The 25,320-nt window shown below is 39.9% G+C and overlaps 1 protein-coding gene across 1 annotated transcript in view; it reads left to right on the forward strand.

The window, feature by feature from the left end:
* Positions 1 to 25,320, forward strand: part of LOC121483554 (transmembrane 9 superfamily member 2-like) — an 84,914-nt gene that overhangs the window by 16,849 nt on the left and 42,745 nt on the right. The window contains exons 6-7 of the mRNA XM_041742207.1: positions 16,314 to 16,441; positions 21,942 to 22,053. Of these exons, the coding sequence (XP_041598141.1) occupies positions 16,314 to 16,441; positions 21,942 to 22,053 (240 nt within the window). The remainder of the gene's footprint in view (positions 1 to 16,313; positions 16,442 to 21,941; positions 22,054 to 25,320) is intronic.

Here is a 25,320-nt window from a genome sequence, read left to right on the forward strand (position 1 = left end):
TGAGATCAAGAGTTGTGCGTTAGACTGAGCCAGTCAGGTGTCTCAATTTTTTTTTCAAGATTTTGTTTATTTATTCATGAGAGACACAGAGAGAAAGGGAGAGGCAGAGACATAGGTAGAGGGAGAAGCAGGCTCCACACAGGGAGCCCGATGTGGGACTCGATCTCGGGTCTCCAGGATCAGGCCCTGGGCCGAAGGCAGTGCTAAACTGCTGAGCCACTGGGGCTGCCCCCAGGTGCCCCAGTTTTTTCATTTTTTGGTAAATATTGAGCCAGCCTCTGGAATGTAATTTTTATCCACTTCATCATGATTAGATGTTTTCAATTTTTGTTATTTTTTTTGTATATTTTTTTTATTGGGGTTTGATTTGCCAACATATAGCATAACTCCCAATGCTTATCCCATCAAGTGCCCCCCTCAGTGCCTGTCACCCAGTCACCCTATCCCCCCGCCCACCTCCCCTTCCACTACCCCTTGTTCGTTTCCCAGAGTTAGGAGTCTCTCATGTTCTGTCACCCTCTCCGATATTTCCCACTCATTTTCTCTCCTTTCTCCTTTAATCCCTTTCACTATTTTTTATATTCCCTGAATGAATGAAACCATATAATGTTTGTTATTTAATAATGCTGCAGTGAACATTGATTTTTTATTTTTAAAAGCTGTTTTCTTTCTTTAAGATTTTATTTATTTATTAGAGAGAGAGCATGCAGGAGCAGGAGGAGCAGAGACAGACTCCCCACTGAGCAAGGAACCTGACGTGAGGCTCGATCCCAGGACCCTGGGACCTGACCTGAGCTGAAGGCCGATGCTTATCTGACTGAGCCACCCACGGGCCCCTATTTTATTTTTTTAAATTAAAACGTAGTTGATACACAATATTATGTTGGTTTTAACATTGTTTTTTCTCCTTGAGTCTTATCTGTAAAATGGGAATAAGAGTAGTATATACCACATAGGGTTGTTGTGAGGATAGATAGGATGCTACTTATAAAGTGCTTAGAGGGGCACCTGGGTGGCTCAGTGGGTTAAGGGTCTGACTTCAGGGCAGGATCTCAGGGTCCTGGGATCAAGTCCCAGTTGCTCCACACTCAGTGGCGAGTCTGCTTCTCCCTTTGCACCTCCCTCTACCCCTCTGCACACTCCCTCCTGTCCTCTACTCCTGCTTTCTCTCTGTCTCTCAAATAAAAAAATAAAATCTTAAAAAAAATGAAGTGCTTGGAGCTGTGTCTAAAATATAGTCTGCACTCAATGAATGATAGTTATTGTTGTACAACCATCTGTATACTCTTGTCTAATTATTATCTTAGGATAAGTTTATGTAAGGGTAATTGCTGAGTGAAAGGATATGGACTTAAAAAAAGCCTTCTTGCTGTGAAATACAGATATGGAAAACCACATAGAACAGATATAAAGTATGATGAATTATTGCAAGGGGGAACACCTTTGTCAACCTCAAGCAGGTCAGGAAGTCGAATGTGGCCAGCCACTCAGAAGATATCCCTACCCATTTACAATATCCTTTTCCTAAAGTAACCACTATTCTAACTTTTATCCTAATCACTTCCTTAAGTTTCTTTTGTAGTTTTAGACACTAAAGGCTAGACTTGAATATATCATATATCTTTTTAAATCTTTTATTATGAGCAATTTCAAACATGTAGAAAAGCTTTATTCATTATATAATGGACACTCATATACCCAGCACCTAGATTCTACCATGAGCATTTAAATTATTTTAGAGTTTTATTTATTTAAGTAATCTGTACACTCAACGTGGGGCTCATACTCATGACCCCAAGATCAAGAGTTGCATGCTCTTTCAACTGAACCAGCGAGGTGCCCCCAATTAGCATTTTAAAGTAGTTGATTTATCACACTTCTATTCATTTGTCCCTGTGTCTTTCATCCAAACAGTGCTGCATGTTCTCTTTTATTTCTTGCAAATTGGCAGATGGATCCAGTGGCCTGATCAGATTCAGGTTTGATCTCTTTGGTGAAATAAGGTAGTGATACGTTCTTTCATCAAGAGGTGAATGATGTGTCCTTTTGAACAAATGGATTTATTATTATTATTATTATATTTAAGATTTTATTTATTTATTTGAGAGAGAGAGAGAGAGAGATGAAGGGAGCAGGACAGGGGGAGGAGTAGAAGGAGAGGGAGAAGCAGACTCCATGCTGAGTGTGGAGTCTGGCATGGGGCTCAATCCATAACCCTGAGACCATGACCTGAGCTGAAACCAAGAGTTGCACCCCTAACCAACTGAGCCGCCCAGGGTCCCCCCCCCAAATAGATTTATTATTTAGATCATTTATAAGTTCAAAGAAAAATTGAGAGGCAGATACAGAGATTTTCCATTGACCCCTTGCCCCTACACATGCATAGCCCCCCGCCATGATCAACATCATTTACCAGATTGTGATACATTTGTTACAATTGATAAGCCTATATTCCTATACCGTTATCACCAAGAGAGCAGTTTTCAGTAGAGTTCACTCTTGTTGGTGTACATTTCAGGGGTTTAGACAACTGTATAATGACGTGTATCTGCTGTTACATTATCATACTGAGTAGTTACACTGCCCTACAAAGCTTCTGTGTTCTGCCTTCTGCCCATTCATCCCTCCCTCCCCAACCTTGATGTCTTTTTGTCTCTCTCTTTTTGTTGTGACACATGGATTCATGAATTCTTTTTTTAATTTTTATTTTTTTGATATATTTTATTTAAATTCAATTTACCAACATACATCATAGGGTTGCAGAAGGCCAGGAGGATCCATGAATTCTTTAGAGGTTGTGTCCACTGGTAATATCTGTCCAGCGCCCTCTACTGACAACACTTCATTCAATGCCTTCTTGCAAAGGAAACATTTTTAAAGGGCCTACGTAATTTTCATAGAGGTGGAAACAATGAATTTGGAGAGGAGAGGCAGTAAGTCAATGACTGGCACACTTTATACCCATTTAGTGATGAATGCTGGGATGAAAGAGCCCTCTGCATAGCTCCAGAAAGCTCTGTGCAGTTCTCTTCTTTCTGTAGTCTACCCCACACCATCTCACCCCTGGGTGTCCCTGGACTGTGAACTTTGTCTCTTCCATTCCAGAATACTGCAGGGCTCTGCTTGGGTACCCTTTCCTTGCACCGCAGCCTTGAAATTCTCCCTCGGAAGTCGGCATGAATCAATAGTCGGGCTCCCCTTATTTGTTGCCTTTCTCTTGGTGATCAGTCTCTCTCTCTCTCTTAAGATTTGTTTATTCATTTGAGAGCGAGAGAGAGCACAAGAGAGAGAGGAGGGGCAGAGGGAGAGGGAGAGAAAATCCCAAGCAGACTCCCCACTGAGCTCAGAGCCCAGTGTGGGAGGCTCAATCCCAGGACTCCGAGATCATCAACTAAGCCCAAACCAAGAGTCGATCACTCAACCAACTGAGCCACCCAGGTGCCCCAGTGATCAATCTCTTAATGTTCTTTGTTGTCTGAGGTCTAAAAACTGTTGTTTTAATGTATTTTACCCATTTTTTAGTTGTTTAAAGTGAAAGGATAAATCTGGTCTTGCATTAGCGTATCATGTCAGGAGGAGGAAGTCTAACTCCCTTGCTTTCTTTTTGCCTACATTTCCTTGGTGTAGCTTTGCCTGTCCCTTCCTAACTTTTCAGAATCTCTTTGTTTTAGGTGTGTCTTTTGTATACAACATATTGTTGAGTTTTGCTTTGTGGTATCTTCTGAAGGCCCCTTTCTTCTTAATAGATGAGTTAAGCCCATTTACATTTACTGATATGACATTTGGTCTCACTTCTGTTACATTATTTTATCATTTGTTTATTATTTTTATATTGCACATTTTATTGATTCTAAAACTCATGTTTTCCCATATTTTAACATTTTTGAAATCAGGATGTGTCCCTTTCAGTTGATGGCTTGTCAAAGTTTAATTGGCAATGTTTTTTCTCAGCAGTGCATAAAATAATGTTTTTAAAAAATTTATTTGAGAGAGAGAGAGAGAGAGAGAGTAAATGGGGAAGGGAGAGGGATAGAGGCAAAGGGAGAGAGAGCTCCAAGTAGACTCCCTGCTGAGAGTGGAGCCAAGCTTGGGGCTTGATCCCACGACCCCGAGACCATGACCTGAGCCAAAACCAAGAGTCAGATGTTTAAGTGACTACACCACCCAGGTGCCCCTAAAATAATGCCTTATAATTAGTGGCATTTTAGTTTCCATGAAATGGAATGACTAGTCACCTCTTTCTTTAGAAGGGCTCATGGAGTTTCATGATTATGTGTCTAGTTATAGATTTTTGTTTTGCTTTGTTTTTAATCCTTGTAATTTTTTGAGTTTCTTGGATTGGTGCCTCTTATCAGTTCTGGAATTCTCAGCCATTGTCAGATACTTTCTCCTTTCCTTTTTAGACTCCAATTAAAGCTGTGTTAAATGTTTTTATTTTTCTCCTCCATGCCTCTTAATCTCCCTTCTGTATTTTCCATTTTTTTCTGTGCTGTGTTCTGGCCTATCTTCTAGTCTATATTTTTTTTTCTTCACTTGTCTCTTCCCGTATAACCATAGACATTGAGAGCACTTGTGATGAACACCGAGCATTTTATGTAAGTGATGAGTCAATAAATTCTACTTCTGAACTAATATTATACTGTATGTTAACTAGAATTGATTGGTTGATTTATTTTTTAAAGGATTTATTTATTTATTTATTTATTTATTTATTTATTTATTTATTTGAGACGGAGACAGAGAGAGAGATGGGGACATAGACAGAGGGATCCCAGGACCCGTGATCATGACCTGAGCCAAAGGCAGATGCTCAACCACTGAACTACCCAGGTGTCTCTCTAACTAGAATTTAAATAAAAACTAGACAAAAAGAAAAAATGTGTTAATACAGTAACATTCATATCAAACCTATTGAGATTTTGTTGTCACGTTTTCATTTTTTTTTAAAGATTTATTTATTTATTTATTCATGAGAGACACAGAGAGGCAGAGACACAGGCAGAGGGAGAAGCAGGCTCCATGCAGGGAGCCTGATGTGGGACTCGATCCTGGGTCCCCAGGATCATGCCCTGGGCTAAAGGCAGACGCTAAACTACTGAGCCACCCAGGGATCCCTCCACCTCAATTTTAATAGATTCTTTTTATGGATATGTAATTTCTTAATCTAAGTGGGATTATTTTATATACATATGTAAATAATATATGTATATATATGTATATATATATTTCTGTAATCTACTTCTTTGTTTGTTTTAGAGGTTTATAATGAATTTCTTTCCGTGGTCAATATCTATCTACCTATCTATTCATATATAGATGGAATACAAGAACAAGAAAGTGCTTATGCTTTTTAGCAGTTTCACAATATTTCATTGTGTGGATGGAACATAATAATTTTTTAAAGGCTCTCTTTTTATTCATTTTTAAAAGTTTATTCACTGGGACACTTGGGTAGTTTAGTCAGTTAAGTGGCCAGCTCTTGATTTTGATTCAGGTCATGATCTCAGGGTGGTGAGATCAAGCCCATTATCAGGCTCTGTGCTCAGTGGGGAGTTGAAGCCTGCTTGAGATTCTCTCCTTCTCCTGCCCCCTCCCCTATTTATTTATAAATAAATAAATCTTTTAAAAGAGTTTATTTATTTTTAAGTAATCTCTACACCCAACGTGGGGCTTGAATTCAAGACCCTGAGATCAAGAGTTGTGCGTTAGACTGAGCCAGTCAGGTGTCTCAATTTTTTTTTCAAGATTTTGTTTATTTATTCATGAGAGACACAGAGAGAAAGGGAGAGGCAGAGACATAGGTAGAGGGAGAAGCAGGCTCCACACAGGGAGCCCGATGTGGGACTCGATCTCGGGTCTCCAGGATCAGGCCCTGGGCCGAAGGCAGTGCTAAACTGCTGAGCCACTGGGGCTGCCCCCAGGTGCCCCAGTTTTTTCATTTTTTGGTAAATATTGAGCCAGCCTCTGGAATGTAATTTTTATCCACTTCATCATGATTAGATGTTTTCAATTTTTGTTATTTTTTTTGTATATTTTTTTTATTGGGGTTTGATTTGCCAACATATAGCATAACTCCCAATGCTTATCCCATCAAGTGCCCCCCTCAGTGCCTGTCACCCAGTCACCCTATCCCCCCGCCCACCTCCCCTTCCACTACCCCTTGTTCGTTTCCCAGAGTTAGGAGTCTCTCATGTTCTGTCACCCTCTCCGATATTTCCCACTCATTTTCTCTCCTTTCTCCTTTAATCCCTTTCACTATTTTTTATATTCCCTGAATGAATGAAACCATATAATGTTTGTTATTTAATAATGCTGCAGTGAACATTGATTTTTTATTTTTAAAAGCTGTTTTCTTTCTTTAAGATTTTATTTATTTATTAGAGAGAGAGCATGCAGGAGCAGGAGGAGCAGAGACAGACTCCCCACTGAGCAAGGAACCTGACGTGAGGCTCGATCCCAGGACCCTGGGACCTGACCTGAGCTGAAGGCCGATGCTTATCTGACTGAGCCACCCACGGGCCCCTATTTTATTTTTTTAAATTAAAACGTAGTTGATACACAATATTATGTTGGTTTTAACATTGTTTTTTCTCCTTGAGTCTTATCTGTAAAATGGGAATAAGAGTAGTATATACCACATAGGGTTGTTGTGAGGATAGATAGGATGCTACTTATAAAGTGCTTAGAGGGGCACCTGGGTGGCTCAGTGGGTTAAGGGTCTGACTTCAGGGCAGGATCTCAGGGTCCTGGGATCAAGTCCCAGTTGCTCCACACTCAGTGGCGAGTCTGCTTCTCCCTTTGCACCTCCCTCTACCCCTCTGCACACTCCCTCCTGTCCTCTACTCCTGCTTTCTCTCTGTCTCTCAAATAAAAAAATAAAATCTTAAAAAAAATGAAGTGCTTGGAGCTGTGTCTAAAATATAGTCTGCACTCAATGAATGATAGTTATTGTTGTACAACCATCTGTATACTCTTGTCTAATTATTATCTTAGGATAAGTTTATGTAAGGGTAATTGCTGAGTGAAAGGATATGGACTTAAAAAAAGCCTTCTTGCTGTGAAATACAGATATGGAAAACCACATAGAACAGATATAAAGTATGATGAATTATTGCAAGGGGGAACACCTTTGTCAACCTCAAGCAGGTCAGGAAGTCGAATGTGGCCAGCCACTCAGAAGATATCCCTACCCATTTACAATATCCTTTTCCTAAAGTAACCACTATTCTAACTTTTATCCTAATCACTTCCTTAAGTTTCTTTTGTAGTTTTAGACACTAAAGGCTAGACTTGAATATATCATATATCTTTTTAAATCTTTTATTATGAGCAATTTCAAACATGTAGAAAAGCTTTATTCATTATATAATGGACACTCATATACCCAGCACCTAGATTCTACCATGAGCATTTAAATTATTTTAGAGTTTTATTTATTTAAGTAATCTGTACACTCAACGTGGGGCTCATACTCATGACCCCAAGATCAAGAGTTGCATGCTCTTTCAACTGAACCAGCGAGGTGCCCCCAATTAGCATTTTAAAGTAGTTGATTTATCACACTTCTATTCATTTGTCCCTGTGTCTTTCATCCAAACAGTGCTGCATGTTCTCTTTTATTTCTTGCAAATTGGCAGATGGATCCAGTGGCCTGATCAGATTCAGGTTTGATCTCTTTGGTGAAATAAGGTAGTGATACGTTCTTTCATCAAGAGGTGAATGATGTGTCCTTTTGAACAAATGGATTTATTATTATTATTATTATATTTAAGATTTTATTTATTTATTTGAGAGAGAGAGAGAGAGAGATGAAGGGAGCAGGACAGGGGGAGGAGTAGAAGGAGAGGGAGAAGCAGACTCCATGCTGAGTGTGGAGTCTGGCATGGGGCTCAATCCATAACCCTGAGACCATGACCTGAGCTGAAACCAAGAGTTGCACCCCTAACCAACTGAGCCGCCCAGGGTCCCCCCCCCAAATAGATTTATTATTTAGATCATTTATAAGTTCAAAGAAAAATTGAGAGGCAGATACAGAGATTTTCCATTGACCCCTTGCCCCTACACATGCATAGCCCCCCGCCATGATCAACATCATTTACCAGATTGTGATACATTTGTTACAATTGATAAGCCTATATTCCTATACCGTTATCACCAAGAGAGCAGTTTTCAGTAGAGTTCACTCTTGTTGGTGTACATTTCAGGGGTTTAGACAACTGTATAATGACGTGTATCTGCTGTTACATTATCATACTGAGTAGTTACACTGCCCTACAAAGCTTCTGTGTTCTGCCTTCTGCCCATTCATCCCTCCCTCCCCAACCTTGATGTCTTTTTGTCTCTCTCTTTTTGTTGTGACACATGGATTCATGAATTCTTTTTTTAATTTTTATTTTTTTGATATATTTTATTTAAATTCAATTTACCAACATACATCATAGGGTTGCAGAAGGCCAGGAGGATCCATGAATTCTTTAGAGGTTGTGTCCACTGGTAATATCTGTCCAGCGCCCTCTACTGACAACACTTCATTCAATGCCTTCTTGCAAAGGAAACATTTTTAAAGGGCCTACGTAATTTTCATAGAGGTGGAAACAATGAATTTGGAGAGGAGAGGCAGTAAGTCAATGACTGGCACACTTTATACCCATTTAGTGATGAATGCTGGGATGAAAGAGCCCTCTGCATAGCTCCAGAAAGCTCTGTGCAGTTCTCTTCTTTCTGTAGTCTACCCCACACCATCTCACCCCTGGGTGTCCCTGGACTGTGAACTTTGTCTCTTCCATTCCAGAATACTGCAGGGCTCTGCTTGGGTACCCTTTCCTTGCACCGCAGCCTTGAAATTCTCCCTCGGAAGTCGGCATGAATCAATAGTCGGGCTCCCCTTATTTGTTGCCTTTCTCTTGGTGATCAGTCTCTCTCTCTCTCTTAAGATTTGTTTATTCATTTGAGAGCGAGAGAGAGCACAAGAGAGAGAGGAGGGGCAGAGGGAGAGGGAGAGAAAATCCCAAGCAGACTCCCCACTGAGCTCAGAGCCCAGTGTGGGAGGCTCAATCCCAGGACTCCGAGATCATCAACTAAGCCCAAACCAAGAGTCGATCACTCAACCAACTGAGCCACCCAGGTGCCCCAGTGATCAATCTCTTAATGTTCTTTGTTGTCTGAGGTCTAAAAACTGTTGTTTTAATGTATTTTACCCATTTTTTAGTTGTTTAAAGTGAAAGGATAAATCTGGTCTTGCATTAGCGTATCATGTCAGGAGGAGGAAGTCTAACTCCCTTGCTTTCTTTTTGCCTACATTTCCTTGGTGTAGCTTTGCCTGTCCCTTCCTAACTTTTCAGAATCTCTTTGTTTTAGGTGTGTCTTTTGTATACAACATATTGTTGAGTTTTGCTTTGTGGTATCTTCTGAAGGCCCCTTTCTTCTTAATAGATGAGTTAAGCCCATTTACATTTACTGATATGACATTTGGTCTCACTTCTGTTACATTATTTTATCATTTGTTTATTATTTTTATATTGCACATTTTATTGATTCTAAAACTCATGTTTTCCCATATTTTAACATTTTTGAAATCAGGATGTGTCCCTTTCAGTTGATGGCTTGTCAAAGTTTAATTGGCAATGTTTTTTCTCAGCAGTGCATAAAATAATGTTTTTAAAAAATTTATTTGAGAGAGAGAGAGAGAGAGAGAGTAAATGGGGAAGGGAGAGGGATAGAGGCAAAGGGAGAGAGAGCTCCAAGTAGACTCCCTGCTGAGAGTGGAGCCAAGCTTGGGGCTTGATCCCACGACCCCGAGACCATGACCTGAGCCAAAACCAAGAGTCAGATGTTTAAGTGACTACACCACCCAGGTGCCCCTAAAATAATGCCTTATAATTAGTGGCATTTTAGTTTCCATGAAATGGAATGACTAGTCACCTCTTTCTTTAGAAGGGCTCATGGAGTTTCATGATTATGTGTCTAGTTATAGATTTTTGTTTTGCTTTGTTTTTAATCCTTGTAATTTTTTGAGTTTCTTGGATTGGTGCCTCTTATCAGTTCTGGAATTCTCAGCCATTGTCAGATACTTTCTCCTTTCCTTTTTAGACTCCAATTAAAGCTGTGTTAAATGTTTTTATTTTTCTCCTCCATGCCTCTTAATCTCCCTTCTGTATTTTCCATTTTTTTCTGTGCTGTGTTCTGGCCTATCTTCTAGTCTATATTTTTTTTTCTTCACTTGTCTCTTCCCGTATAACCATAGACATTGAGAGCACTTGTGATGAACACCGAGCATTTTATGTAAGTGATGAGTCAATAAATTCTACTTCTGAACTAATATTATACTGTATGTTAACTAGAATTGATTGGTTGATTTATTTTTTAAAGGATTTATTTATTTATTTATTTATTTATTTATTTATTTATTTATTTGAGACGGAGACAGAGAGAGAGATGGGGACATAGACAGAGGGATCCCAGGACCCGTGATCATGACCTGAGCCAAAGGCAGATGCTCAACCACTGAACTACCCAGGTGTCTCTCTAACTAGAATTTAAATAAAAACTAGACAAAAAGAAAAAATGTGTTAATACAGTAACATTCATATCAAACCTATTGAGATTTTGTTGTCACGTTTTCATTTTTTTTGAAAAAATATTTTATTTATTCATGAGAGTCACAGAGAGAGAGAGAGAAGCAGAGGCACAGGCAGAGGGAGAAGCAGGCTCCATGCAGGGAGCCTGATGTGGGACTCGATCCTAGGATTCCAGGATCACGCCCTGGGCTGAAGGCAGGCGCTAAACCTCTGAGCCACCCAGGGATCCCTGTTCTCACATTTTCAAGCCCTTTGCCATGGTGTCTGATAATCAATTTATAAGTTATTTCATTCATAAACATACCTTGAAAATCCTGACAAAAAAAACCTATAGGCATTTAATTTTCTAAAAGATTTTTATTTATTGAAGAGAGAGACAGAAAGAGTAGCAGGCAGAGAGAAAGGGAGAAGCAGGCCCCCTGCCAAGCAGGGAGTCTGATGCGGGACTCCATCTCAGGACCCCAGGACCATGACCTGAGCCGAAGGCAGAGCCCAGCCAGCTGAGCCACCCAGGCACCCAGGCATTGAATTTTTAATTTCAGTGATTAATTTTCTAATTTCTGCAAGTTTTATTTTGTTCATTTGCAAATTTGCTAAGTCATGATTTAATACTTTTCTATTTCATACACATGCTGTCATGGTTTTACTTCTTTTCAGTATAGTAAATGTAGTTAATTTTAAATCTACTTTTAATGGGGCGCCTGGGTGGCTCTGTCAGTTAGGTGTCTGACTCTTGATTTTGGCTCAAGAGGGCTTGTGGCTTTGGCTTTGGCTTCCACAGGCTTGTGGAATGGAGCCCCAAGTTGAGCTCCATGCCAGGCTCCATGCTGAGTGTGGAGCCAGCTTGGGATTCTCTCTCTCCCTGCCCCTCTGCACCCCCTTCCTCTCTCTCTCTCTCAGTAAATAAATAAGTAAGTAAGTAAATATATTTAAATCTGCTTCTGATTATTCCTGGATCTGAAATTTTTGCAAGTTCGTTTCTGCTGGTTCTTGCTCTTGATGCCCTTTTTCCTTGTGTGCTTCATTATTTTGACTGCATATACATGATTCTTAAAAATTGTGGAGGGGCGCCTGGGGGTCTCAGCGACTGAGACTGTTGGTTAAGCGACTGACTCTTGATTTTGGCTCAGGTCATGATCTCAGGGTAGTGAGATCGAGCCTTGCATTGGGCTCTGTGCTGAGGGTGGAGCCTGTTCTAGATTCTCTCTCTCTCTCTCTCTCTCTCTTTCCCTCTGCTCCTCACCCCACCCCCCAAATTGTTTGTGGAGTTTCTTTGAATCTTAGGATCAAAGTCCTTTCCTCCGGAGAAGATTTTCATTTACTTGTGCAAAGCATCTTTGGAAAATACCAGTCTGGGACCACCTTAAAGCAAATTCACAACTTGAATTTCCTGGGGCCCCTTAGGTGATGGGAATCCAAACTACAAATCTCTGTTAGGGCTGGCTTGTGGCCACAAATGTTCAAGGACAGTTCCCCCACTCCCCTTTTCTGTTTAGCATCAAGGCCGTCTTCCCTACAGTCCCTTGGGAATGTGGAGAAGGCTTACTTCTGGCTCATCTTTACCCTGAGGGTATTGGTTTTGTGAGGAGTGGGTGGTCTCAGCTTAATGTGCAGAGGGTCTCATTAGCCTTCTCACCTGGGAGGGCCCTTCCAGAGTCCTTTCCTCCTCTTTTATCTAATGAGGCTACCCAAACCTAAGTTCAAGTTTGCCCAGATCAGCAGGTGTCCTCAGGGCAAAAGCAGCATCTGTGCTCCCTCACCCAGCTTACCTCTCTGGCTTCTTTCGTTCCTCCAGAAATTTGGCAAATAGAATTTGTGTGTGTGTGTGTCCTTACTTTCTTGTCAGCTCATGTCTTGTTTTTGTCTTTAATTTAAAAGACTTTATTTTTTAGAGCAGAGTTAGGTTCACAGCAAAATTAAGAGGAAATATACAGAGAGTTCTCATATACCCCTGACCTCATATGTACACAAACTCCTCCATTATCAACCTCCATTACCTGGGTGGTACATTTTTTTAAAGATTCTATTTATTTATTCATGAGAGACACACAAAAAGAGGCAGAGACATAGGCAGAGGGGGAAGCTGGCTGGCTTCTTGCAGGGAGGCCAATGTGGAACTTGATCCCGGACCCTGGGATCACACCCTGAACAGAAGGCAGAGGCTCAACTGCTGAGCCCCTAGGGTGGTACATTTTATTTTATTTCTTAAACTTTTTTAAAAAAAGATTTGATTTTATTTTTAAGATTTTATTTATTTATTTGAGAGAGAGAGAGAGAGAGAGAGAGAATGAGCTAGGGGAGGAGCAGAGGGAGAGGAATAAGTAGGCTTTGTGGTGAGCAGGGAGCCCAACTCAGGGCCCGATCTCCCCACACTGAGATTATGACCTGAGCTGAACTCAAGAGCTGGAGGCCTAAATGCCTGAGCCACCTAGGTGCCCCTAAGAAGATTTTATTTTTAAGTAATCTCTATACACAACGTGGGGCTCAAACTTATAACTCTGAGATCGGGCGCTGCATCTCTACCAACCGAGCCAGCCAGGCCCCCCAGAGTGATACATTTAATACAATTGATGAACCTACATTGACACCCAATGTCTGTAGTTTACATTAGGGTTTACTTTTTTTTTTTGAAGATTTTATTTATTTATTCATCACACACACACACACACACACACACACACACACACACACACAGAGGCAGAGACATAGGCAGAGGGAGAAGCAGGCTCCATGCAGGAAGCCCAATATGGGACTTGATCTCGGGACTCTGGGATCATGCCCTGAGCCAAAGGCAGACACTCAACCGCTGAGCCACCCAGGAGTCTGTAGGGTTTACTTTTGATGTTGTACATTCTATGTTCATGTTGCTTTTATGAAGATCTTTGTTGTATTTACCATTTGTAGTTTTCTGCAGGAGATTTAGCCCAAATTGGATTGGAATTGGAAATCTAGTTGAAGTTTTTAAAGCATAATTTTATTTTTATTCATTTTTATTTTATTTTTAAAAGATTTTACTTATTTATCCATGAGAGACACAGAGAGATGCAGAGAAAGAGGCAGAGACACAAGCAGAGGGAGAAGCAGGCCCCATGCAAGGAGCCCAAAATGGGACTCAATCCTGGGTCTCCAGGATCATGACCCGGGCCGAAGGCAGGTGCTAAACCGCTGAGCCACCCGGGCTGCCCATTTTTATTCATTTTTTAAAAAGATTTTTAAACCTTTACTTATTTGAGATAGAGATAGAGATAGAGAGAGAGAGAGAGAGAGAGAGAGAGAGAGAATGAGTAGAAGGAGGGGAGAGGGAGAAGCAGACTCCCCGTTGAGAAAGGAGCCCAAGGTGGGACTTGATCCCAGGACTCCGGGATCATGACCTGAGTCAAAGGCAGATGCTTAACTGACTCAGCCACCCAGGTGCTCTTAAAGCGTAATTTTAACATCTAGTAGGAAGGAAACTAACATCTGATGATCTCCTTATTCTGTGCCAGGTGTTGTGCTAGTTCTTTCCCTATAATTTCTCACTTAATCCACGTAACAGTTTTATGAAGTAAGTGATGGTACCCCATTTTAAGAAAACTAAAGCCAAGAAAGACAGACATATAAAAGACTATATGTGGCAAAATATGAATTGCTTCCAATGTTTTTTATCCAAATTCTGTTCTCTTTGCAACATACCAAACTACCTCTTGTATTATTTGAGCCCCTGTAGGATATTAGCTCTTAGGGCATAATTAAGAAGTGCTTGGCACATAATAGAAGTTCAAAAATATTTGCTGAATGAATGAAGCAAAGTTCCTAACCTTGTGATCTACTGGAGAACACAATTGACTAGGGGATGTAAACATGGAAATACACCCACTACAATGTGGTCAGTGACTAAGCTATGAGCTGAGTGCTATGAGAGCACAGAATAAAGAATTCTTTGTAGTCATGTAGCTGACTCTGGAGAGACAAGCAGCATCCAGATCCTAAAGGGCCTTGTTACCACTTTACCTACCATATTGGGTGCTTTATGCCCAAGAGTGGTTGAGATGCTTTCCATGGGTTGATTTAATCCTTACAGCAGCCATTAACATAATAAGTACTGTTATGATCTCTACGTTATAGATGTAGAAACTGAGGCACCGAGAGGGTAAGCAACTTGGTCACACAGGCTAGTACATGCCATACCTGAGCTTTCAGCTTGACTGTGGAGACCACATCCTTAACCACTCTGCTGGGCTGCTTCTATTAGTATATGTCATGGACATCCAATACATGATGTACTCTATATTAGTATCTGCAAATCTTGCTGCATTTTATTTCTCTATATGGTGACACCATGTTTCATTTAACTATGTTGATAGTCTTGGTGGTTTCTAGCTCTTTGCGATTATGGACAGCACTGCAGTGAGCAGTACTTACTCTCCACCCCAAGCTGATTGTGACATTCCCCCATAGGATCACTCTCACCCTCTTCTCTATCCATTGTACTAAAGGATCTCTAAAATTCCTTCAGGGCCATCACCTTTAATTCTGGAATTTGTAGAGCCACAATTCTTAATCTAGGAGTCCTGCATGTTGTAGATTACTCAATGTGGTAATTGACAAGGTTCATTTGGACTCCTTTTCTGAAGATTGAAGATTGGGTAGTGTAATAGCTAATATTTATTGAAGGTTTCCTATGCCAAGCACTGCACTAAGTACTTTACACACATTGTTCTATTTAATCCTCAACAATTCTATGACCAATCCTATTATGCTCCCCAATTTTTTTAGTTAAAATTTTTTTATAAGTAATCTTTACACCCAATGTGGGGCTCAAACTCATGATCCTGAGATCAGGAGTCACATCCTATACCAACTGGACCAGCCAAGCACCCATATTGTTCCCATTTTTAAAAAGAGGAAACTGAGGCTCAAAGAGGTTAAATAACTTGTCTGTGGTCATATAGCTAGTAAACGCTGTCTGATTGCAAAGCCCTTTGTTTTTGCTAGGGCTGTGCTAAAAACACACTACAAAATGGGTAGCTTAAAACAACAGAAGTTTGGGGCACTCTAGTGGCTCACCAGTCCACTAAGTGTCCGACTGGCTCAAATCATGATTTCAGGGTCCTGGGTTCCAGCCCTGTGTCATTTCCCTGCTCAGTGGGAGTCTGCTTAAGATTCTCTCTCTCTGACACCTAACTCTGGGAAACGAACAAGGGGTGGTGGAAGGGGAGGTGGGCGGGGGTTTGGGATGACTGGGTGACGGGCACTGAGGGGGGCACTTGACAGGATGAGCACTGGGTGTTATGCTATATGTTGGCAAATCGAATCCCAATAAAAATATACAGAAAAAAAAAAGATTCTCTCTTTCCTTCTCCCTCTGCCCTTTCCCCCACTGTGTGCACTCGCATGTTCTCTCTCTCTGAGGTAAATAAAATCTTAAAAGAAAAAACCCAAAAATTTATTGTCTCACAGTTCTGGAAGCCAGAAGTCCAAGATCAAGTTATAGGCAGAGTTGGTTCCTTCTGAGGGTTCCAAGGGAGAATTGGTGGCTGCCAGAGGGGAGGGGAGTGGGGGATGCAAAATAGGTGAAGGGGATTAAGAGGTACAAACTGCCAGTTATAAAATAAATAAGTTATGAATATAAAAAGCATAGAGAATATAACCAATAATATTATAGTAGATCTCATTTTGATTCAATGGTCAGATTTTATATTTTTTAGTTTCTTAGAAAAGTTCAATCTTCTTTAAAATTTCCATTTCTTTTTGCAGTCTGACTTCAACAAAAGTAATACTTTCTACCTCTTCAACCACATTGATATTACTATTACATATCACAAAGAAAGTGAAAGAAATTGGGGTGTTGTAAGATTGGTTGCTGCTAGACTTGACCCCCAAAGGTAATTATAGAATATCTTTTTAATTAGCTTCTTTAATTTAAAAATTAATTCAGAATGTAGAAGTTCTCAACTAGAATTTTCATTTTTAAGATACACGTGTAATGTAACCTTAGACATACAGTTTGAAAAATCAAACAGGCCATTTATTCTCTTCTACCTATAATTAGCATTTGAATACCATGCAGTGTGAGGAAGAATTGGCAGATCTAGAAGGGAATAGACTTATTGAGGGCATCCTGACACTCTTTTCCTTGCTGCCATATGACAAAGAGCTCAGCTTTAGATTTGTGTTTCTTCAGAGGACAGGTCTATTACTGGAGTCTGTTAGGCAGGTATCAGCTGAGTTTAAGGAATAATCTACTAACAGAATTCTCTAGCAGTTAAATAAGCAATCTCAAGAATTAGTGAGTACCTTATCCCTGGAGATTTATAGGAAGAGCCTGGATGGCTCAGCTATTAGAGAGTTTATAATTAGGCATCCATTATAGCGTGTGGTCACTAGTAAGTAAGTGCTGAATGAATTTAATGGACAATCAGCATTGGATAAGAGACTAGACAGGTGACCTTTAATGTTCCAACTAAGATCCTTTGAAACTTCAATTAGAGTTAGAACTCTTCAGACAGAGAGGGAAACATAGCACACAATGTATAAAATCATGGTCCATTATGGGCAAAATATTATAAAACCTAAAGTACTAAGATAGAGGAAAGAAGTTATTCCTTGAAACTTATGTGAGTATATTAAAGAAGGCACATGTTGTATAGTGTTCTGAACTATAGGAAAGGAATTTCTAACTGAAGGAATTAGGAAATTTGGATTTTATTCTCTTCTCTCCCGGTTCCATTTTGCAAGCCAACCCTAAGTTCATAGAAATGAATCAGATTTCATTGTTTTTAAGGCTAATGCCTTATTTGACTTCAGCCAAGTTTGTTCTGTCACAGATGGTTCCCAAAGGGAGAGATTAGAGACTGTATTGCACCAAGCTTTTTGACTATGAGTAGGTTAACTTGATGTGTCATAGGCTTAATTTCCTCATCGGTGAAAGGATAGAACTGAATTAGGAGTTTAGAGTATGGACCCTGATGTATCAAACTCTGGAAATTTTTATGCGTATTTTATGTGTATTTTTCTAGGCAAAAGTGCCTATGGATTTCATTAAATAGACCCCAAGCGGTGAGGAACGCTGGTACTTTCCAACTCCGGTTTGTCTTAGTAAAAGGATATTCTTTTCAAGTTAATGTCTATATTAAACATTTTGAAGATTATTTACCTTCACAAGGTGTTACACTTAGGAAGTGAAAGAAGAATTAAAGGAATCAGGACATATTTGTGAACAATAGGGAATAAAGATAGTTGCCAAGAGAGGCCAGGAAATACTAGTCATTGTCAAAGGCAATCCCCTATGCTTACACAATGTCAGAATGTCAGGATGATGGACTGCGAGGTCCAACTCAGGATGGCTGCTCATATTCAAAGTCATTAGGTAGTAAACAGGCAAAGTATGATCATCCAGGAAGCTAGTCTCATCAGCTATATGAAAATCAAACTTAAGCTTTACAGTTATATCTCATATCATCAGATTCAGGTGAAAAAGCCAAGAAAATAATTTTTAGACTTGTATTTATTCTACACTGCCCATAGTAACAGTTTATGTATGCATGCAATAAAACTTTTATCTAATCATTGTAAAGCATTGTAAAGGTCATTTATGTGGGTCCCTTGAGAACAAGGACTATGCTCTATAATTCTTTTTTTTTTTTTTTTTTTTTAGAATTAGGCAATCTGCTCAAGGTCATAAGAAGTGAGTTAGGCCTAATGGCATTCTAGGCCTCCAGTCTTGTGTTTTCTGTTAGGGACTGTACCTAGCTAATTTCCCTGATGGTTACCATGGTTGATAATTTCTTTTTCCTAAAATTACTTGCTTCATTTGGCTTTTGGATTACCATACTTTACTGATTTTCTCCTGTCTCACTGGTTGCTTATCAGTCCTCTCATTTCTCCAACATCTTCATGTTGGAAGGCCCCAGAACTGAGTCTTTGAACTTCTTTCTTCTTCATATATACTAACACATTGGTAATCTTATCCTGTCTCATGGTGTTAGATCCCACAACAACTTAGATATGTAAACTTGTATATCTAGCTGTCTACTTGACATGACCATGTGGATGTCTAGTAGGCATTTGAAATTTTTAAAAAATATTTTATTTATTTATTTGGGAGAGAGAGAGTGTACAAGTGGGGGGTGGAAGCAGAGGGAGAATAAGAGGGAGAAGCAGGTTCCCCACTGAGCAGGGAGCCTGACCCAGAGCTGGATCCCAGGACCCTGAGATCATGACCTGAACGAAAGTCTAAAGCTTAACCCACTGAGCCATCCAGGAGCTCTGTCATTTGAAATTTAACATGACTGAACATGAACTTGTAATCTTTCCTCCAACCTGTTTTTCCTGTTGTCTTCTCCATTTCAGCAGATAGCAACTACATTCTTCCAGTCGTTCAGGCCTCCCAACTATGGCAGCACCCTTAACTCCTCTTTATCATTCTTCACTTATACCCTGTATCTATTCCAATCCTTTGGCAGACCATGGGACTCTACTTTTAAAATATAGTCAAGATCCACCCCTTCTCTTCACCTCCACCACGATCATCTTGTCCAGGACAACATTGTTTCTTACCTGACTGATGGCAAAACTCTCCCCAGTCTCCCTGGTACCATCCTTGTCTTCCAGCAGTCTGTTCTCAAGATAGCATTCCTTTTGAGATGTCAGCTTATGTCAACTCTCTGCTCAGAATCTTCCAGTGACTTCCCATCTCACTTAGTAAAGGCCAACATTTTGAAAATGGCCCAGAAGGCCATACATAAGGCCGGTGGTTTAAAATAGGGCTTACATTGATTGGAGATCTTAATACCCTTTTTGCGACATAATCTCTCTCTCTTGAAATGCAGATATTTCCTGTGCTGGATTCAAGGCCCATATTTAAACAGTAAACCTTGATGTGCATTATTATGACATATGTTTTTCTGTAGATGTTAAGTTTTTATCACAAGCCTTCATAGTGATAGTTTCTTTAATTCATAGCTGTTTTATTTTTTATTTTTAAATTTTTTAAAAAGTAGGTTCCACACTCAGTGTGGAGCCCAACGCAAAGCTTGAACTCACAACCCCAAGATCAAGACCTGAGCTGAGATCAAGAGTCGGATGCTTAACTGACTGAGCCACCCAAGCGCCCCAATTCATAGCTATTTAAAAATATATTTAGGCTTTAAATAAAATTCACCCTACAAACACTTAGTAGGAGCATATCATGTGCCAGACACTAGGGTTACAAAAATGAATAGGAGGAGGAGCATGCCAATAACTCCCCAAATTGTGAGTGAATGGCTTTATTGTGCATAAACATGTAGAAATAACAATCCTGTAAGGACTGCATATTAGTCTTTAAACAGAAGTCAAGGGATAAGTTGTATGTTTAGTAAATAATTGAAAAGGGAAGCACTACTGTTTTCTCCTTTTGATTTCTCTCTCTTTATTCCTCTTTTATTTTTTAAGTGATATTACAGTCTTTTTTTCCATGACCAGGCACTTGTTTGCTTCATCAGTTCTGTCTAATTTCAAACTTCTTTAGTTTTTGTTTTCCACCTTCTATTTTTTATAATCATCCTTTTCAAATACAAAAGGCTTGCATATATTATGTCTTCACTACCTTTCATCAGCTAAGCATGGCATTTTACACAGAGTAGGCCCTCAGATCTCTGGCTGCTTATAAATATGATTCCTGCTTCATCTGTTTGATTTTCTAAGCCTACAGCTAAGATTACAAGATAGGATGTTTAATATATCGAAGAGGGATGAGATGAAAGGTGAGAAATAAAGCCATTTGCTAATAGGACTTTTTAAAAAAATCTATCCACAGGCAAAGAGATAGTTCTTTTTTTTTTTTTAAAGATTTTATTTTGGGATGCTTGGGTGGCTCACTGGTTTGGTGCCCGCCTTCGGCACAGGGCGTGATCCTGGAGACCTGGGATCGAGTCCCACGTTGGACTCCCTTCATGGAGCCTGCCTCTCCCTCTGCCTGTGTCTCCGCCTCTCTCTCTCATGAATAAATAAATAAAATATTTTTTAAAAATAAAGATTTTATTTTAAAGTAAACTCTACACCCAACATGGTACATAAGCTTACAATTTTGAGATCAAGAGTTGCATGCTCTACTGATTGAGCCAGCCAGGTGCCCCATGAGAAGCTTCTTAGGGACATGTTTTGCCCTGCTATCCGAAGGTAGAGTGTTCCTACAAAAGCTTTTGGAAGCTGAAATGCCAAAGTGAAGAAGCAATTGCCATTGATCTATATGGAAAATTTTGTGAGCATTCCCAGACCCCCCAAGTCACCTCTCTTAGGCTTTTTTTTTTTTAAGATTTTATTTATTCATGAGAGACACTGAGAGAGAGGGGGGGGAGGGGGCGCAGAGGGAGAAGCAGGCTCCATGCAGGGATCCTGATGTGGGATTCGATCCTGTGTCTCTAGGATTATGCCCTGGGCTGAAGGCAGGCGCTAAACCGCTGAGCCACCCAAGGATCCCTCTTAGGCTTTTCTGATACCTTAAGACACATCTTGCTAATGGATACCACAAGATAAACCTGAGAGAAAGCACAGGTACTCACATAGTTCAAAGCTCTGGTGGCTTGATAACAAAATGCTGAGTGTGCCATTAGAAATGACAAATACCCACCATTTGCTTCAACGTGGATGGAACTGGAGGGTATTATGCTGAGTGAAATAAGTCAATCGGAGAAGGACAAACATTATATGGTCTCATTCATTTGGGGAATAAAAAATAGTGAAAGGGAATAAGGGGGAAAGGAGAAAAAATGAGTGGGAAATATTAGAGAGGGAGACAGAACATGAGAGACTCCTAACTCTGGGAAATGAGCAAGGGGTGGTAGAAAGGGAGGTGGGCGGGGGTGGGGGTGACTGGGTGACGGGCACTGAGGGGGGCACTTGATGGGATGAGCACTGGGTGTTATTCTATATGTTGGCAAATTGAACACCAATAAAAAATAAATAAAAAAATGATGAGTGTGAAGGGGCTTGGGGGGGTGCCACTCTCACTGTTGGGGTGCAAGCTGCCTCTATAATGTCTCCCTGCAAAACCAGTGCTGAATTTTCTTTTTGATTTTTCATAAAAGTGAAAATCCTCTCTGCCTTTCTTTCAGTTAGTGAAAACAGGTGCAAATGTGAATCTTGCATAAAAGTGAAGTGGCATAGAGTGGGCCTCAGAAAAGCGAGGGTACCTGTATTCTGTTTTGAGCAGTATATTGATTCCCATCTGACTGTTAGGGGCATTTAGAAACAAAGGTATTTGAAGTCATAAGAAGTTTTAAATACGAAATATAATGAAAGGCGTATTTTTTCAGTCTGCTATCGTTATGAGCCTGAATAGCCATGAATTGGAAATTCACAGTGGCAGTTTGGTCTAAAAATACCTCCCCCCTCTTTTATTAGCTATAAGCATTCAGATGAAAACAACCTAACTTGCAGTGGACCCCCTATGGAGATTTCTGGAGAAAATACAGAGAAGTTGAACATAACCTACACTTACTCTGTGAGATTTGAAGTAAGTATTCCCTGCCAGCATCTTGCTTTCGTTCCAAATCAAGTATTTAAATACCATATGCTTCATTAATAGTAAAGCCTTCGTTTTTCATAATCAAAGTTGTATAACACAGCAAAGAGCCCAAGAAAGTAGTTAGGTTCTTTATATTGAAACCCATGAGAGGACAGTCGTTTCAGGAATTCAGTATGAAATCTACCACATTTTAGGAACTGTGTTAGGTAATTTACTTTTCTCTTATTTCACCTGGAGGTTTGAAAGAAGTACCTGGGAAACCAGAGGGATGGTGCCTGGGGTTGGTGGGCTGGCGGGCTGCTTAAGTGGGACCTTAAATAAAGGACGAATATGTTGTGGAAGAAACAGAGGATAATGTAGTGAAAAAAGCATCCTTTAAAAAAAAAAGATTTTATTTATTTGACAGAAGGCGTGAGGGCAGGGACAGAGGGAGAGGGAGAGAGAATCTCAAGCAGACTCCATGCTGAGCACAGAGACTAATGTGGGGCTCGATCCCTCGACCCTGAGATTGTCACCTGAGCCAAAACCAAGAGTTGGATGCTTAACCATCTGGGCCACACAGGCACCCTGAAAAGAGCATCTTTATTGGTCTCAGACTAATCTGTGGTTCAAACTGAGGCTTGGCCACTTACTAGCTGGGTAAGCTTAGGTAAGTCATCTGATCTCAGGTTCGATTTTTTTCCTCCTGTCATTTCACACTCATTTTCAGAATGAAGACCCTAGCATGACACAGAGCAGGTCCCCAGCATATAGCATTTGTTATTGTTCCTACATCTGTCATTTTTCTCTTGTAAGTAGCTGTTTTTAAGTAGTGGTCTGGATTTTGGGTAGCTAGATAGATATACAGAGTGACTATTGGCATTCTGGGGAATAATCTATCACCTCTCTGATGCCCATGTTTCCCAAAGGTTTTTCTGGAAATTCGTTGCTTTGTGTTTAATTTATTTCTGCTTTGTATTTTAAAAAATGTTATGTGAAAAAAGGATTCTATGATGCAGTTAATTTGGATAATGCTAAGTTAAACAATATGAAAACAATGGCATCAAGAGTACTCATGATGTTAAAAGGCACTGTGAATTTTCCAAAGGTGATTATAATACGTGGCATTTCATAGACCATGGCAGGACTCATGGGGTTATAGTGTTCTGTAGAATATACAAGGGAAACACTACACATGGTACCAAAAAATATGCAGCTATGTACAGATGACATATTACATCTATTGTTTTTACTCATGTGTATGTCATGGACATCTTTCCATGTCAATATATATAGAGTCACATCCTTCTTTTTATTTTATTTATTGCATAGCACCTTTATTTTTTAATTTTTTAAAAGATTTATTTTAAATTTATTTTAGAGAAGGGCATTGGGGAGGGGCAGAGGCAGAGGAAGAGAGAGTCTTAAGCAGACTCCATGCTGAACACAGAGCCCCATATGGAGCTCGATCTCATAACCCTGAGATCATGACCTGAGCTGAAATCAAGCTGCACTACCCCGATGCCCTGTACTCCATTTTATTCGTAATTGATTTAGTTAGTGCACTATCAATAAGAACAACTCAAATATCTGATTTTTAATTATTATAAACAATGCTTTAATGAACATTCTTACTTTTTTCCTTGTGTGATTATCTCCTAAAGTTAACTTCCTAGCGGTAGGATTAGTTAGGTAAAAGAGTGTACATATTTTGATAACACATTGTCAAATGTGTTAAATTCTTGTCCAGACAAATTGCTCAGCCTGAGGATCTGCTGTTTCCTCACACACTCAGCAGTACTAAGTTTTTGTCAGTCTTTCAAAATCTTGCTTCAGAATTTTAATTCTGTGAATATATCAAAAGAAGATTGATTCATACTAAACAAACTGCTATGGGACCAATGTATAAATCAGAATACCAATTTATTAATTTACATGAAGAACTATACATGCCTAGAGGACCACACCATTCATGTTATCCGGTTAGCACATCTGCCTGTTATAATGATATGTGAGAGAGCAAATAGGAATAGAATAGAATAAATGGAAAGTTTCTTGGTGAGCATAGGATCCCCAGAGCAAAGGGAAATGAGTATTAAAAGATGATATTCATGGCACTCTGGTGCTCTGCTTGCCTATGAACTATGGGTTAGGTTCTCTTATCCCTGGACAGTATTAGAGGTGCTTCACCAAAAGATTAACTTTGGGGACTTCCTTTTATAGGGAAAACCTAATTATGATTATATAGATCTATGCATTTCTCTTTTTAATTTTAAAGGACTATATCTCATATTTTTGATCCAGCTTTGATGATACTTGATTTTTGTATAAAGGGCTTATTTCTTAAAGCTTTAGATGTGCCTTCTTGAGACCAAACCCTAATCATATTATTTGGGATTAGATCTCAAATTTCTTTAAACATTTACAAATTTTCCTCGGTTTGTGTCATTTCTATAGATGGCCTGACAACCATTACAACATGATTTTTTCCTAATCTCATTCTTAAAGCCATTCCGGGTTGGGGATACCTTGCTTTTGTCCCTATGTGTCACCTATGTGGTTATATCCATTTTATTTTTCTTTAAAGATTTTATTTATTTATTCATGAGAGACACACACACACAGAGGCAGAGACACAGGCAGAGACAGAAGCAGGCTCCATGCAGGGAGCCTGATGTGGGACTTGATCCCGGGACTCCAGGACTACGCCCTGGGTCAAAGGCAGACGCCCAACCACTGAGCCATCCAGGGATCCCCATGGTTATATCCATTTTATAAATGAGGATACCAAAGCCCAGCGAGGGGAAGTAATTTTCTCAGGATCATAGCTGGCAGGAGGTGGAAGTGATATTCAAACTCAGGTCTGTCTAGCCCCCAGACTCATAGCTTCTCTACTCTACCATTCTGGCTTTCTGTATTAAAGGTCTATTCTATTTCCTGTCTGCAGAGTTACTGTGAAGAAAATGAGAAACATTTATGTTAGAGATGTGTGTGTGTGTGTGTGTACTTTAGATTGTCCAGCTAGAGATCAGGATTACCTGATCCTACATCCCGAGGTTTACCCAAAGTAGTATAGTCCAGTCAGCCCTCTGATCTCTGGATGAAATACGCAAGTGTAACCTGGGGGAAGAAAGTGAAATACACCCTGAAGAAAGGAAAATAACCCTTCTCCAGTGATTGAGAATATTATTGAGTCTAAGCTACTATCAGCAGTTGATCAAAAAACTGAAGCCCAACATATTTATCACTTATTCATCAGCTGTTAAAAATTTAAAT

Source organism: Vulpes lagopus, chromosome X (genome assembly GCF_018345385.1).
Source record: "Vulpes lagopus strain Blue_001 chromosome X, ASM1834538v1, whole genome shotgun sequence".
Taxonomy (NCBI): Eukaryota; Metazoa; Chordata; class Mammalia; order Carnivora; family Canidae; genus Vulpes; species Vulpes lagopus.